The sequence below is a fragment of the Scomber scombrus genome, chromosome 4 (assembly GCF_963691925.1).
Source record: "Scomber scombrus chromosome 4, fScoSco1.1, whole genome shotgun sequence".
In the NCBI taxonomy this organism is placed as follows: Eukaryota; Metazoa; Chordata; class Actinopteri; order Scombriformes; family Scombridae; genus Scomber; species Scomber scombrus.
Window position 1 is genome coordinate 2941227 of NC_084973.1, and position 16493 is coordinate 2957719.

The following is a 16493-nucleotide window of genomic DNA, read 5'->3' on the forward strand; positions in this document are numbered from 1 at the left end:
AACACTCAAGATACTCTGAGTGAGATGAAAGAACAGGATTCAATATCAAAAGAACTTGAACCGACTGCATGCTTTGTCTCCTGTCAGTGTTGTGTTTAAAATATTCAAAATGTAAAGTTATCACTTAAAAGTCATATTTCCCATTTTTTTAATCTGGCAGTGATTTTTCTATCAGGCCTTTCATTATTCTACTTTACCACTTTGACCCTTTGAAGAACAGCACCCTGTTCCTGTTCTGTCCCAGTCTGACAGATCTTCCACTATATCCAACTGTGGCACCAACAGCTTCAGTGCAAACCACCCACATTTCCTGGATATCGCTCCAATATATCGTCTTTTTTTATCCTTTACTGTGTCTTCTTATTTTTATTTTGTCAGCGGGGAATGACTAATAACAAGACCGCCCCTAACTGGAAAGGTACGGTCCTCCATTTGACTTCAACTGAAGCACACACGCCTGACAAATTCAATCCTATGGTTCTAGTTTGAGTGCAGACACACACAGCTAACATCATCATTCTAGTGTGTGCCATCAGCCTGTTTTTATCACACTAAGAGACTACAAACTGCAGCACAGCACATCACATTTATCAATTAGCCACTGGAATGATGACATCACATCCTTTGTCAGGGATTAGTGCTGGACAGAAGGCTAATGTGCACTGTACAACCTTCTGAATATAATAAGCTGGGATGCAGAGGACAATGTAGTGGAAAACTGTAGCATAGCTTTATATTTTACTTGTACATATACTAAAACATGCCTAGCAAATACTGTAAATATTGTCTCTACAACAACAAAAAAAGGGATAACAAAGAGTTTAAATCTTGTTTTTTTTTGTCCCTTTAATTCATCATGGGTTGCTTTCAGGTTATGGAGCTGACAGCCGTCATCCAATCGCATTTGTCGAAAGGTCAACGGCAGCGTTGAAATTGACTGAACTTTGAGCACAGCCGCGAGACAAAGTCTGTGCAAGGTAGGATTTTTATCCTAAGTTTAAAGTACTGTTTGAAACGTGAAAAAAACTTTAAAAGGTCCCTCCAGCCATGTGCTGAATAATAATTTGTGTCAGAAATCTGTATATATATCAAATGTGAAAAAATTAGCTTCTGAAGCTGTTGTCATGTCATGGATCACGCTTGTATGTATACACCTTAAGCTGAGATTGAAGGTGAGTACACTAACGTTCTCCTTTCAGCTTTAATGTGAAAACTGTAGATCATTGGCTATATGATCACTCTTTTGTTTGTCATGAGCCACCGTACTTATGCACAGCCTAGCCTATCAGTGTGCTTGTAGCTCCATCTAGGTGTCTCTCTCGGTGTATGCATGTTGCAGGTTCATCCTCGGGGGAATTTTTTTTTTTTTAAATGAACGTTTTTTTGTTGTTGCTTGTGTGTGTGTGTGTGTGTGTGTGTGTGTGTGTGTGTGTGTGTGTGTGTGTGTGTGTGTGTGTGTAATAAAGTTGTATTAAATGTGAGTCCTTGCCTACGCACCTTATCAGTCTCTTAACACATCCACACAAAAAAAGTTTTTAAAAAAAGAAAAAAAAAGTAGGGCACGATTTACGCTACCTACGTTAGCGCGTATGTTGGGGTCAAATGCGTGACGGGAAGTTGACAACAGCAGCTAGCGGCTAGCGGCTAGCGTCAACAACATGGCTAAGGCTAAACGAGGCAAAATCTACCAATTTCACACTGAATGGTAGGAAGAATATTTTTTTTGTTTATTCTCATTCAAAGCCTGATTGTCTGATCTGTGTGTGCACATGCGTGTGTGTGTGTGTGTGTGTGTGAGAGAGAGAGAGAGAGAGAGAGAGAGAGAGAGAGGGTTTGTGCTACAGCGCCCTATGCATACTGGCAACCGTGTGAGAGGAATTTGTGTATGTGTGTGTGTGTGTGTGTGTTTGAGAGAGAGAGGAGGGAGGGTTTGTGATGTGATGTCAAGTGGTTGTGGGACAGTGTTGTGAGGTTAGTTACTGCAGGCTGGAAAACGATGTGTGTGGGTTTGGGATGTTCAAACTGGACTGGTAGATCTCGGGAGGCTTGCTACTTGAAAAAGTAGATCTTGGGTCAAAAAAGGTTGGGAGCCCCTGATCTAAGGGTTCATATTTAGACAATAATCATCTGTTTGAATGTGAAATTCTCAGTATATAAGAGCAACAGCATGTTTCATGTACTCCAGCGTGGGTGTTTATAAAATGCATTGTCCATCCAGTTCTCTGCATGCCCTGTTACCCTTCAGTAAGCTTGGCTATTTTTGTTTTTCTTTGCTGAAGCTAAATGGAGTTGAACGCATAATTATGGCACCAAACTATCTGAGAAGTAATGTAATGAAACCCTTTAGATTTGACATCACACACAGATGGAAAATGTGTCGATAACTGCCTTAAAATAACAGTTTATCACTCAAGTGAAGCACTGAAATGAATAGAACAACATTCATTCTACTACATAGTTTAAGATAGGAAGTAATACATGATATAGTGACAGTCCTAAACACACATGTATATCATCTCAGGAACTTCTGCATATTGCACATTTATATATTGCACATTTATTTACACAGAGATTGTTTACTGTATTAAGTGTTTTTTTCTTTTATCATAAAGATATATCTTATCTTATCTTATCTTAATGACTAATAGTGCAACATAGCTCTAAAACTACTGAGTTGAGGCTCTGCATGTGGGTTAGTGACGATAAGGGTTGGCAAGAAGATTCAAAAATAGCTTTAAAAAGCAGCATCAAGTTTATTAAAACGTACATTTAGTATTTTTGTTGGTTTTATGACATTTAAAATGACATTTGAAATGAGATTTGCACCATTTTTTTCTGAATTCTCCCAAAAATGTCAAATGGTGTAACCACAAAAGAATGATAAATATTAAATATTTTATCCACCTACAGTGTATCTAAGTGTACTTATACAAATAATCACTATATGACATGATACCCCAAGTTTAAATGTAATATTGAGATCAATTGTATTCCATTACCTTTATTTAATATAACAAGTTATAATGTAAGATCATGCCAAACTAGTTGATATGGTGTTTTATTGACAATTTACTGTTTTTAAGCAAGTTGAATTATTTGGTACAAAGTTTTTATGGTTACACCACTTAGACATTTTTGCCATAATCCTCTAATATATTCTCTCAAAATGGATTAAAAGCAGAAATTTGATGCTGGGTCCACAAAAAAAGAATGTGTGCAAGTTATTCATACGTTTATTTTTACATTTTAACCCCTTTAAATTTGAATAAATCACATAGACACAAAAAACCCAAATAACCCACAATGTAAAAGTCAGTGTAGAAGCCTCCAGTCTCCTCTACATAGCTGTGTCTATTGACTGTAGTGCCAAAATCAATATAGTGATGATCTGAATTCTACACACTGCTCCTTTAAACTCTTTTATTTCCAATTCATATGTACCGAACCCCGACTAATCGAGATATGATTCAATCAAACCTGACTGTAACACCTTCACCGTCAGTTTAAATAGTGCTGGTGGCCTTGAGGTAGGACAAGCACGTTTTTGTGACTGGTTGTGAAAAAGCAGTTGGGTAAAATCAATGAGTAACACTCCCTCCTGCCTTAACAACTACTGTCAAGGTGCTCTTGAGTGAGGATTTCTAACTCCTCGCTGCTCCAGTGGAGCTGCTCAGCGGCTGACAGAAGACTGCTGTTACGCCGGGGCAGCTCCCAGGTGTTAATGCATGTGAATACGAAGCAGGCTATTTGCTGGGACACGTGTCTCCCCGGATGAGTAAAAAGGTTAGAAAATACATATACGGTAAACACGGTGAACAGCTGGATCTGTGTTGTTTGTGCTCACAGCGTTTAGCATAAGAATTAAAATATGTGACTGTTTTTTTTGTTTTTTTGCTCTATTAATACACAATCCGAGCTCAGGAGAGCTGGCCCTGCTGTCAGCGGACGCACTCTGTGGAAGGTTACATAAAGGTTGTGCGAGAAAGTAAAACCCCCCCCCCCCACAGCTGCGGAGCCTCACCTCGGCCACCGACGTGTAGACCTGCAGGATCTGCTCGTGGCCTTTGACCTGGCGCACGCTGATTTTGCAGGAGAGCTGGGCGGTGGCAGGGCTGTATCTCTCCAGAGAGAAGGCACAGTGCAGGGGCTGCTGGTTGCTGCACCACACTTGGGGGAAGGAGAATTCCTGAGGATGAGGATGAGGAAGAAGAAGAAGAAGAGGGACATAAGCGACATACAGTAATAATAAGACACACGCAGCACTCTTAACATGGGCTTCAAATGAGATGATTCAGCTTCCTCTCCTGTTCTACATCTGGCCACGCTGTCACATGCGAAGCCAAACACACGAGGCGAGATAAAAGGTACGAGTTGGCTTTGAAGTCTCAGTGATTCCATGGCTTGATATATTTATGCATGGAAATAACTATTGTTGAGAAGAGAAAGAAGAAGAATTCTCTCCAGCTCCAATCCCTCTTACAGTAACTCTGGTAGCAGAAGCAGCTTGCGGGCAGAGTGGTGTAAGCAATATACTGTATGTGGGAATACAGGGAACAGGGAAAAAGATTGCCTTTGATGTTTAATTAATTTCCGGAGAGCAGGCACATCTGTAGGGAAACGTCCTTGACCTCTGCTAGACTCCGTCTCCGCCATATCTACATATTAAAAGTGACCTGTAAATGATTCTTAGTGAAGACCAGAGCATTAAAAGCACCGACCTGCTTGCCTACTGAAGACTTGACCCTTGTGGGTTTGATCTTTGCTGTCCGATGCAGCACACGGCAGCAGATAATGGAGTCGGGGGAGAGGCGGCGGCGGCGGTGTAGGGGAAGAAGGGGGGAGGAGGTGATGGACGTGGAAAGCTCGGATGCTCCTTAGCACTAAAAGCTGACTTGATGTATGGCACGCCGCTCGGCTATTATTCTACACCTGCTCCGCCGAAGCGGGTTTGCGGTGCCTGCCTGCCTCCCGAGGCCCTCATAAATAAGGCCGTGGAGAGGGGGGGGGGGGTGTCTTTAAAACAGCGAGCTTTCACCCTGCATTCAGATCTTTAAGCAACGACGGCGTACAGTGGGGACACAGCTCAGCTGCTCTGACAATGGCAACAACAGGTACGAAACAGCATTCACTGACTGTGGCGCCGTGCTCCATTTAACAGCCTACTCTTTGCATCTTAATGCTCCTGAAGAGAAAAACAAACACAAAGCTATTAATCTCTAGTCGCATCCATATTTATGATCCTCGACAAAGAAAATGTATGTGACAGCAGGATTTACACAGTTTTAAAGCACAGAAGGGTGCACACAAACACAATTATAAAGCAATAGCAGCTGAATGTCACAAGCTGAAGAGAAATTATTTTCATCAAACAAGGTTTAAACTGCCTCGTCCTCTTTGTAGAATATTCAACAGCATTGAATACCTAACATCGAGGCAGACAACCTTCAATGTTGTCGTTGCAGACTGAAATATTAAAGAGCATTTTCCGAGTGAACTATTAAAGGGGACCTATTAAGCGTTTCCTTATTTTCAGTCTTATATATAATGTTAGAATGTCGGATGTTCATATTAAACGAGGTAAAAGGTATGTAGTGAATGAAGTAATCCTTTTGAGAAAAAAAGCACAGACTTCAGACTTCTCTGAATGCTCGGTTCCCCGCACTTTTTCTACTTTCTTTATATGGTCATTTCACTGCTCTGCTCCGTTAACATTATGGCATTTTTCCCATTGTTTAGGGGTTAGTCACGCCGAGCCATGACTCTAGTGGAGCTGGCATGCTGTGAGTGTTTTTCCATTACACAGCAGGCCAGAGTAAAATAAGTAGTTTACCTGTTGGAGGTGTGCTGGTTGTCTGCAGCTCTTCATCAGACATCATCATCACTGTGTCTGGTTCTGTTTGTACTATCCCTCCCTGTATTATTTCTAACTGAGCTCCAAACTTCTCCATGTGCTGTTTTGTAGACTAGTTTTTAGTGCTGCTAATGAAGTTCTGCTAATTCATTTCCCGTAAATTCTACACAGTAAAAGTCTAACTGATCCAGTTAGCTGGCCAATCAGAAGAGAGTGGGCTCATTGTGAGGGGGGGGGCTTAAAGAGACAGGAGCTAAGACTGCCTGTTAAGAGACAGAGGCTGAACTGAGGGGCTGCATAAAGAGCCAGTATAGGATAAATAAGCAGTTTTTTGAACTTTGAATCATACAAAGCTACTCTGGTGGTTCCCAGAATATAAATATACAGCTGCAAATGAGCATAATAGGTGCCCTTTAAGCTACTTTGGCTGCAGTTTATTTCAACCTGTGCTCATTTTGACAAAGCAATCAGGTTCAATTCAGCAATGCAGCTGCAATTTAGACCCCCTGTTGAAGATAAGTCAAATAAGTTCACTTTCACACCGGCGGTTCAATTTATTTGGTCCAACTCAAGAGGTAAAAAAGAAACATTGTTGCCTTTTGTTTCTGGTGCAGTTTGTGGTCAACCTGACTTTTTCCATTCTAAACATATAGTTAACTATAGTTAATGATGGAATCCTGCATGGTCAGTACGACATAGTTTCTACATTTAATTCTAGCGACAGCACATTACATAGCACTTTAATGATTATTATATATATCTATGTTTTCCAAATGAGTTTAGAAATAACTGATTATAAGCATTATTATTACTAATAGACTGCAAACCCACCACAATGGCAGGTAGAGACAGGCTGAAAAAGAGACGTTTTGAACAGCAATATCACACAGGTATTACTCTGGGATCGGTATGTCACACACATGAACTACTTGACTTGATGCGCTCAAGTGTTGATGTGTTGCCATGGCTACCACATCTTCTGCATAAATGTATACATCACTTATACAGGTCACTTATTATAAGATGTTCTTTTTGAACAGTTCACAATCAGGAGGTGGATTTAAATCTATGCCATAATCATCTGTTACCACAAGAAGAGTCTGCTTGAAAGTGGCACAGAAAAAGCCTTGACATTTTCTTTGTGTTAATCTACATCTGAATATGCATCTTCAGGGCTGGTGGGATCATTGTCATCAACCTACTGGTACATAAAGTGGGAATATAATAGAAAATGCATTTCAGAATATTAACAGTAGCATTTTCTTGCAAGGCACCCTTCATAATGGTTTAAAAATGGTAGCTTATAGGTATATTAACATTAACAAATCATTTACTAACGCTTACAATGACTTCAAGGCCTAGTTTGACCCGGTGTGGACCCTGAGGAATGGAGGACATTCCCAAACATTGTCCTCATCTGTATAGACCAATGGACTCATTTCTATATAATGAAGATGTGTTGGATCTGATTATATTTGGGCATGGTTCAGTTATGACATTATCTTTGTTGCTTATTATAAGGCTAACCCTGGAGGACCAAAACTCCAGAATTGAAGGGAGCGTCAGGACAGAACATACACTGATTATTCTTTCATTCTCCTTGATCAAGTCTCAATAAACCTTTTCAGCATAAGACATCTTAGACTGCTGATGTATGGGCTGCAAATCTACAACACTACCTTAAAATGGTAATATGACATTAATAAAGACCCTCTAATTATAATAAATGAAGTGATGATCTGGAGGGCAATTGTCATGTGATTCTCTTAATGGAATTAACCTTGGTATTTGTAGTGTTGATTGTGTATGTGTGTGTGTGTATCTGTATGAATGTGTATATGATTAATGTACTTTGCATACTGAATGATGCTTTTGTGAATTGCTTCAAACTAATCTATAAAGTATTAGTAAATGATTGCCTGTTAATAAATCCTACAACTTTACAAGTCATATATAAAGAGCCAATCAGATGGTGGTACCAGATTAACATTACTGTAAAATACATCACATAATACACAAAGTATATAGTGCCAACTAGAGAATCATTGACTTGACCATAAAAAACAGGCACAAACATGTCACAGCCCTCTTCACACTGTTTGATTGATAAGTGAAACAGTGCGGAAACACCACAGTAATTATAATTAGTAAGTCATTGTTATTAGCTGCAAAAACGGTGTATTGCAAATTAGCACTTTCATATCCGATCTGTCTTTGTTAACTGCCGCTGTTACCTGACATGTGGTAAAGGGTTTGATGCTCCACAGGAAGTGGGGAACATCCTGGATGGACACCTGGAGGCTGAAGGTGTTCGCTCGGAAAGGCAACATCTTTGGCTCCTCGAGGAGCTGACCCCCTCTGATCTTCTCTGCGGCCACAACTCCCTGGAGAAGGAAAGGGAACAAAGAATAAAGGGGTTAGAAAAGAAGAAAAAAGGGGTCTGGAGAGAGAGAGAAAGGCAACAAAAGAGTAGAAGAGAGAGAAATGAGATGACTGCGAGAGGAAGCATATGAGAATCCTTCCCTACCTTTGCATATCAGCATGAACACCTGTTGCTAATCTGTCCCTCTGTCACATCCGCTAATTGACTCATCACAAATATTAACACAGAAACATGCCGCCAAGAAGGGACGTCGAGTCTCGTCGCTGAACAAATCGTACAACTCGTGCTCTCCATTAGCATCACATTTCCAGCCTCGACATGACAGATTGAAGCTTGAATTTAATGCCGTGGTAACGGGGTGCGTCGTGGGGGCAAACGCCTATCTCCTAAATTGAATTTGCGATGATGAAAGAGCACTTTGATTGTCGCTCGCAGGTATTCATCTGTCATCATTGTTCAGTGTCCCGGTGGGATGGTTCAGTGTCTGGCCCCCGTCTATCCTTAGCCATCTCAATCACAAAAGGAAAAAAAAGAAAGGGAACAGAGATGTAACTAATGCCAGACCACGCTGATTGATTCTGACTAGGTGTGCAGAAGCTCTTGTGTGTGGTAAGCACTTTTTCGCATGTGTTTGCAGAAAAGCGTGCCCGGGGCGTTATGCATATTGTCATTGCTGTAGGTGTGAAAACAATCAACTGCTGGCAAAATGATGATGAAAGGCGCTCATAGGAAAAAACAAATGTGACAGCCGGGAACCTGAAATATGGCATTCGTCCTCTACCATCTGCCTCTGTCTTTCAAAACTGTTAGACGCTGGGCAGAAGGACAACGTTTGGGTTTCTTTTTGGTTTTTTTCCCCATACAACGTAGCTTGGATGCCGATGCTGACTTTGTTGAAACTCATCTGAAACTGTCAAAATGCCATGATTGAAGATTTGTGAAGAATGTCACTGTGCCTGATCTGCTGTTTGACACGTCATATGATTGATTGATGTGTTTTACATTCATGTTTTACAGATAAGAGAATGCTGCAATGTCAATGGAGAATGTGAAATCCAACAAGAGAAATAAAAGTTGAAAAATATGCATAGACAACATGTGGCGGCTGGACTTATAGGGCTTTTTCTAGTCTTTTTACCACCCAAACTAACATTCACACACACATTCATACACCGTTGGCACAGCCCTTGGGAGTCATTTGGGGTTCAGTATCTTGCCCAAGGACACATCGACATGTAGACTGGAGGAGCCGGGAATCAAACCACCGATTTTCCAAATCGGTGGACGACTGCTCTACCAGATGGGAATCAAACCACCAATCTTCTGATTAGTGGATGACTCCCCTACATCGTCTCCAGTTGCAAATTCTCCTTAGACAACGTGTTGTAGGAATGAAGGGTTGGATTGGTTGAAACAGTATAAAAGATAAGCAGCTGCATTGAAAAATATGCAGTTCTTCAATAAAAAGTCAAATGCAAAGTGCATGACAATGTAAGGAGAGAAGTAACCATGACTCCCAAAGTCCATTTCAGGTAAGAAAAAGTTGAACTTCTGTCGGCAGCACCTCTAACAGTGGTGCGGAAGTTAAGAAATGAATTTGCTTCGTTGATTCTGTTAACAGATGAATCTGCTGGATGATTCATGCATTGTGCTCTGAAGGGTCTCCACCAGTAGAACTCAGTTAGTGAAAGTGCAGATGTTTGGGTGGATCGCAGTCAGAAATTGCACCCTTTAGCCTGCGTTAATGTGGAAGATATTCAGTCTCCTGTAGAGACAGGGTGGAGGTTTCTGTCATAACTTTATCTACTTCCAAAGGTGCATGGAGAAGGGGAAAAAAGTCTGAATGTAGTGGTGTGATGTTGTTTCGCCATATTATGAACAAGGGAGTGAAACCTTTTATTTAGAAGGGTAGCGTTTTTGCTGTCATGTTTTTCTTTATTCCTTTGTAGGAAATTGTGTAATTGTATAATTGTGAATGTTCATGCAAAATGTTTAATTTGCATTTTATTTATTTTTGCTTATGCTATAGTGCATAATACGCTCTTTGCGCTGTGATTTTTCCCAGAAAGAGCACAGAGAGCATGTATGAGAGAACCTGTGAACACCTGTGAATGTTTATTCTCCATAATGCAGGCGAATAAATGGTGTTGAGACCATTCAGGAGTGTGTCTCTGCCTACTCAATAACACAACGCAGAATTAGACCCACTGCATGAACATAGGCAAAGCTACGGCAACACTAGCATAGAAGAACAGACCGGCGCATTTTGGCTTACGGCCTTCATCAGGTTCAACATGAAACACATTAGAAGCAGTGTTTAAATAGAGTATTTAAAAGGCAGAAAAAAAAAACTATTACTACACACATATTGATATTCAGTCTCCAAAAATGAGTTAGAAACTGTTTACGACACAGGCTTTTGATGGCGATGGTAGATGATGATAGATCGTATTTTTAGAAAGTGCCTTCCATTTTCCAAACAGTTTCCCAAGAAGAGTTTCTCAAATGGTACCGTGGAACAAACCTTTTGGCACGTCAGGTTTGTCACATTTGACGTTTTCTGTAGAGTGTGACGGTTACCGATCTGCCGTTTGACGCATTATACACACAGTGATTTTGAAATGAGCGTAAGTATGAAATCCAGGAGGTAGAGCAGTTGTACTTTGCCATTGTACTCTAAAATCCTTCATTTTTGCTTCTCATTTGAAATAGATTGAGTGTTGATGATTGATGAGAGAATTCAGGACATTGTAGAAACGATCCTTTGTCAAGACTAAATTCTGAAGGTTGACGTTGACAATATCTGGTATACTGGAAGGCAATGTCTCCAAGCAGAATACTACGGTAATATCGGTGGAATTTTCAGGTAGGAGGATTGAATTCATTGTTTCTTCAATACAATCTGAAAAGCTATGACCTTGAAAATGGTGGAGGATCACTATTTCTATCCTTTCCTAAGCAGCCAGACTTTGCCTTTGTCTTTTCTGTCACAGCTGTCACAAAGAATTCACATTATTCTTTTTGCGATTTTCGTGTATTTTAAGATCTGAACTCGTGTTGCATCAATCTGAACGTGAAAAATTCTGAAAATTTGACTTTTTCAGAATTTATTTTTTTAACAGTCAAAAAGCGTAGTTCAGTATCAGTGAAAATATGTGAAAACTGTCACTCGTAACAATTTCTTAGTCTCCGCTGAAGAAAAATGCCTTCCTCGCACACTTTGTTTGTGTTGCATCCAGTCTGTGATTGACTTTGTGCCGGAGCTTGGAAAACACACAGCAGAGAGATGTGGCGCTAACAGACAGGAAACCCAAGGGACGCGCAAAAGTCTGGCATCTGCTCAGCAGGCTGGGAATTCATAAACCAAATCCAGAATGCATTTTTAAAGCCAGCTGCCGCCGACGGCTGCGACATGGCATAAAGGCGGTCGGGAGGCAGAGTCAGTCACGAGGCTCACGGTGCTCCTCTGTTAGTCTAGGCTCTCGAGGGACGACGAGAGGCTTGATTTCCCTGATGTTCGCTGATGAGATCTCAATGCTTAAAAACCCTATAGGTCGCTGAAGGATAATCAAGTCAAACAAGTAAAAAAAAAAGAAAGAAAGAAAGAATGATTGGTTAACATTTCAATGGCAGTGATTACAGTATGGCAGCTTTTGTCTCGGTCTATTAAAACCTCTGGAAGAGAGTGTGTCTGTGTCCCTACTGTCTGCACTGCAGTATTGTTTCACACGGGTAATGAATCTGCAATCACTCACATGCTTTAACTGGTAGACAGCACATGTTGAGGTCCCTGCTGCCTCAGTGAGCCCAGGCACACACACACACACACACACACACACACACACACACACACACACACACACACACACACACACACACACACACACACACACACACACACACACACACACACACACACACACAATGTTGAATCTAGGGCACAACAATATGTACTTCCTAATGGAGTGGAAATTGATAAAGTGAAACAGCGTGTCCTTGTATTTTTGTCAGTGACGTTAGCGATAGCAGAAATGGTGATGGACAGATGCAGCAAGATTGCTGAATCTGCTTGTTGGGAAGATCTCTAGCAACTCAAAAAATAATAGTAACATTAAAGTCGCTCATTTTAAATTAATTTAAAGAGTCGCAAAAATATTTTTCACTTATTTCCAGCAGTATCTAATCATGCAGATTGTCTCGGTTTTATTTTAAATTGGTACCTGAGATTTCTAACCCCATGTCATCACTATGGAGGTGAGTGGGATTTCATTATAGCTGCTAACAGGACACATATGCATACAGACTTCACTGCTGAACAGTTTTCATTGGAACTATCTACTGAAGAAATAGTAATAATATTCGTAGAATAGTAAAATGTTGATGGCCTCTGTAGATTATCCAGAGTGGACACCATGTATGGGTAAAGATGGTGCTTGTTTGAAACATCATCACAAACAAATTTCCATTCACTTAGGTTGCAACTGAATTCATTGGTCACTCTAAAATTGCCTGTAGGTGTGAATGTGAGTGTGAATGGTTGTTTGTCTGCTATATGTTAGCCCTGTGATGGACTGGTAACCTGTCCAAGGTATACCTTGCCCCTCAGCCAATGACAGCTGGGATTGGCTACACCCCCCCACAACCTTAGAGGATAAGCGGTATGGAACATGAATGAATATCTCAAAACTTGATCAATAAAACTAAAACTCTCTGCATGGTCAGATCCCTGAAGGTAAGAAAGAAAATATGCTTTTCATCATATTTGTGAATCGGTGACACAGCAACGACATATTATCACCTTTAAAAGTTTACATGGCATTAGCTAACAGTTGCTATAGCTTTATACATCCAGCAGTCATGTGGAGATATGTTCCTGATGTACAGAGAGTAAGTCTGATATTAACTCTCCTTGTAACTCTGTTTTGGTATGCACTAACTCCTCTGTAGCAGCTAGGATTTATTACAGCTGCCTAATGCTGTAAATAACACTGATGAGAGCCATGAGACTCAACCAAAACAGTACAGTTGCGGGAGGGCCTATTATGTTATCGATTTATCGCACAATAAAGTAATAATCTTACCTCAGTATTGCCACACTTCACATTAGCAGCTAAGGGCCTGATTTACTAAATGTTTATGTGTGTAGAAACGTGTGCAAACTTGACATCACCTGCAAAAAATGTGCAAGCTGATCTACTAACGCAGCGCACTGAGGTTTGCGTCTTTCAACTGTGCAAGATAGTACGCGCTGTCCATTTAGTACGTTTACCATAATGAATGTAATATGAGACGTTTCAACCCCAGTGTGTAAAATACAGGGAGGAGAAAATGCTAATATGTTATTTAGCACACGCATTGTGATTTACCAAACCTGAAGGTATTATTTCTGACGCTAACTGCGTCTATAAATAATACCTTTGAAGGGCAGGTATTAACCGGCTGTTACTATGGAGACGGAGGCACAATGACAGGATAGTAATAGAAGAGTTTTTCCACCTGTGTTAATATTTTTGGAGTGGAATATTTGTGGTTTTACTAACAGCATTGACTTTGTCACTAATACTCTCCCATATGTGGGTTTCTCTGGTAATATTAGTTGTTGTTATAACTCAGTATATTAGTTAACCTCTTCCACTAGAACCTGATCACATTTCATTCCAAACTCCATAAAGACACAAAACCCTCATTTAAATACTGCTGTCTCCACCCTGTTGCACCTGTTTTCATTCACGCAGTTATTCTTAGTAGATCACCTGCAAAACGCACGCAAACGGCACGCGCAATCTATTGCAACGTGCAAGCAATTTAGTACCCACTATTTGGGATCTTAGTAAATCAGGCCCTAAGAAGCTATTCATTTCACATTGGCTAAGGAAGTAGTGTCCTCCATTCCTCACTGTGCACATCCTGAGTGGAGACTGCAGAATCAAGCGGTGCCGCTTATATGAAATTAAAGGTAAATAACTCTGTCCTGGCCCATAATGGCAGTGTGTGTTTTTACAGAAGCATTGCGCCTACTCTCCAATCCCAGCCCAGAGCTTGTAGCTCTGTTTTGGTATCCACTAACTCCTCTGTAGCAACTGCCTGCTGTAAATAACACTGATGCTCTGAGACTCAACCAAAACAGTAAAGTTGTGGGCCAAACCAAAACAATGAGCTAAAAGATGCTAAAATGCTCCACAGATCTGAGGGGGGAAACTGCAGAACTGTGTGATAATTCTCTGTCGGGTTCATCACCACGAGCCACTCCTTTCCCATTACACCATCATCATTTAATCAATTGTTAATATACAACTATTTAGCAGAGCAGGTTTAAGTCTGTCCTGCAAGTGCTTGGCCATTAGCTGCAGGTTTTAAATTAAACTTTTAGCTCCATCTATATTTTATGGAGGCAGTGTGCCAAGCAGTACAGAGGGCAGTACATTCTGAAGACAAATTCTTCTGAGGCAAACTGTGCCTACATAAAATTACAGCTAACAAAGTAACTACTTATGAAAAATTCATTTCCAGGGTAAACAAATGAACTCAAGCAATGGCAAAATAAGTAAATAGTGTTCTCCACTTTGCATTCTTGATCACTTCAACAAGGGATCTATTATGAAGCTTTTGGGAAATGTAGTCTTGTAGACGTTCCACCTCGCCACCTAATTTTAAATTAAGCAGTCTAGCATTAAATTAGCTTTACCCTGTGAATGAAAAGGTTTATAAACTCAGACTGGGCTTTAGAACACCAAAGCATGTACATGTACCACTCAAGCCATTAATACTGGTTACATCCTCTTCATGAAAAATGAAAGTGTGAACATAATGCTGCCGGAAATGAACATGACTCATTATTTGTTGAATAAACCGAGCACCAAACACTCGACCGGTATCCCTCCCCCTACCTGAAAGGCGTGCGGCGTGTCGTCCACACAGTACACCCGCAGGCCGTAGCTCACGGAGCCGGCCTCCATGCTTCCAAACACAGCCAGCTTCAGCCTCTTGACGGCAGCCTGTGTCAGGGGTTCTCCCACCAGGGCGTACGAGCCCGGCTGGTCCAGCAGCAGGTGGCAGCTCGTGGAGTCCATTAGGCAGTAACAGGAAGTGGATTCATCCTCCACTGACATCACGTCCTACAACGAAGAACACAGGAGCTGTTTACCTCGGTGTTAATTACCATCGATAGATCATATCATATGATTTGTTATGTTGTTTTGTAATATTCACTATTTATTCAATTTCTAGCAGATATACAGCACAAATTCACTTCATACTTCATTTGAAGTCCCTGTTTTGCATTTATAAGCAGCATACAACGGTTTATAAATAAAGAAGAAGAAGAACGTTTTATTTCAGACACATCCATAGGTCCATATCAATAAAATAAACAGAACTCATGATAGAAAATTAATATAATAATACATCACAGCATCACAGATATACACAGGGTCATGACAACTGGTCGTGACAAATGTTTATTACACACTATAATGTTATAAGTAGATGTGTTTATTACATATATATACATATATATATATATATATATACATACATATATATATATATATATATTAATTGTACAGTATTTATTATCAATTGTAGCTTTTCCTATGAAGACATATTATCATTTATTATCTGTTTATACAGCAGCCTACACATATGGGGAGGAATCATAATTGTTTATATGCTGTTTATAATGATAAATAAGGGACTTGAAGTCTATAATCACATAAATGATCTGTCATTTTATGAATGCTTTTCCACCTTCACAAAGATTAATTTAACATTACTGAAAGGAGAAAATGACCATGTTTCAAGTTACTGAGTTAGGGCTTCAATTAAAAAAAAAAAGGCTGGTGCTACCTTCAATTAAATCTCTCTTATCACTAATCTTAACATCTTTAAAAGATATATTATATTCATTATACTTCAAACATAAAATGTGTTCAAATATTCCTTTATGAGTGTTCTGTCCACTGATGGTGAATGTGACATAAGAACATAAGCCAAGACACTGAGCACAGCAGCTTTATCAGGTTATTTGCAAAAAAAAGGGGCAAACATTCTGCATATATGCACACAATGAATGGTATAAATTAAGAAGAGTAATACCACCGGGATCTCCTATCAAATACAATATAGTACAATTATAATAATATAATTAACCAAAAGTACGTAGCGTTGAATCATCATGTAAATAGCCTATATATTTTCTTAGATACACAAATGATGAATACTATGCACAGCTTTATTCTGTATTAATTACACTAAGGGTAA

General features: G+C 40.0%; 1 protein-coding gene across 1 annotated transcript in view; it reads right to left on the reverse strand.

Moving 5' to 3' along the window:
• The window catches only part of unc5db (unc-5 netrin receptor Db), a 175945-nt gene that overhangs the window by 4890 nt on the left and 154562 nt on the right, over positions 1-16493 (reverse strand). The window contains exons 15-17 of the mRNA XM_062417029.1: positions 15122-15349; positions 8086-8235; positions 4022-4186 (exon numbers count right to left, since the gene is read on the reverse strand). Coding sequence (XP_062273013.1) covers positions 4022-4186; positions 8086-8235; positions 15122-15349 — 543 coding nt within the window. The remainder of the gene's footprint in view (positions 1-4021; positions 4187-8085; positions 8236-15121; positions 15350-16493) is intronic.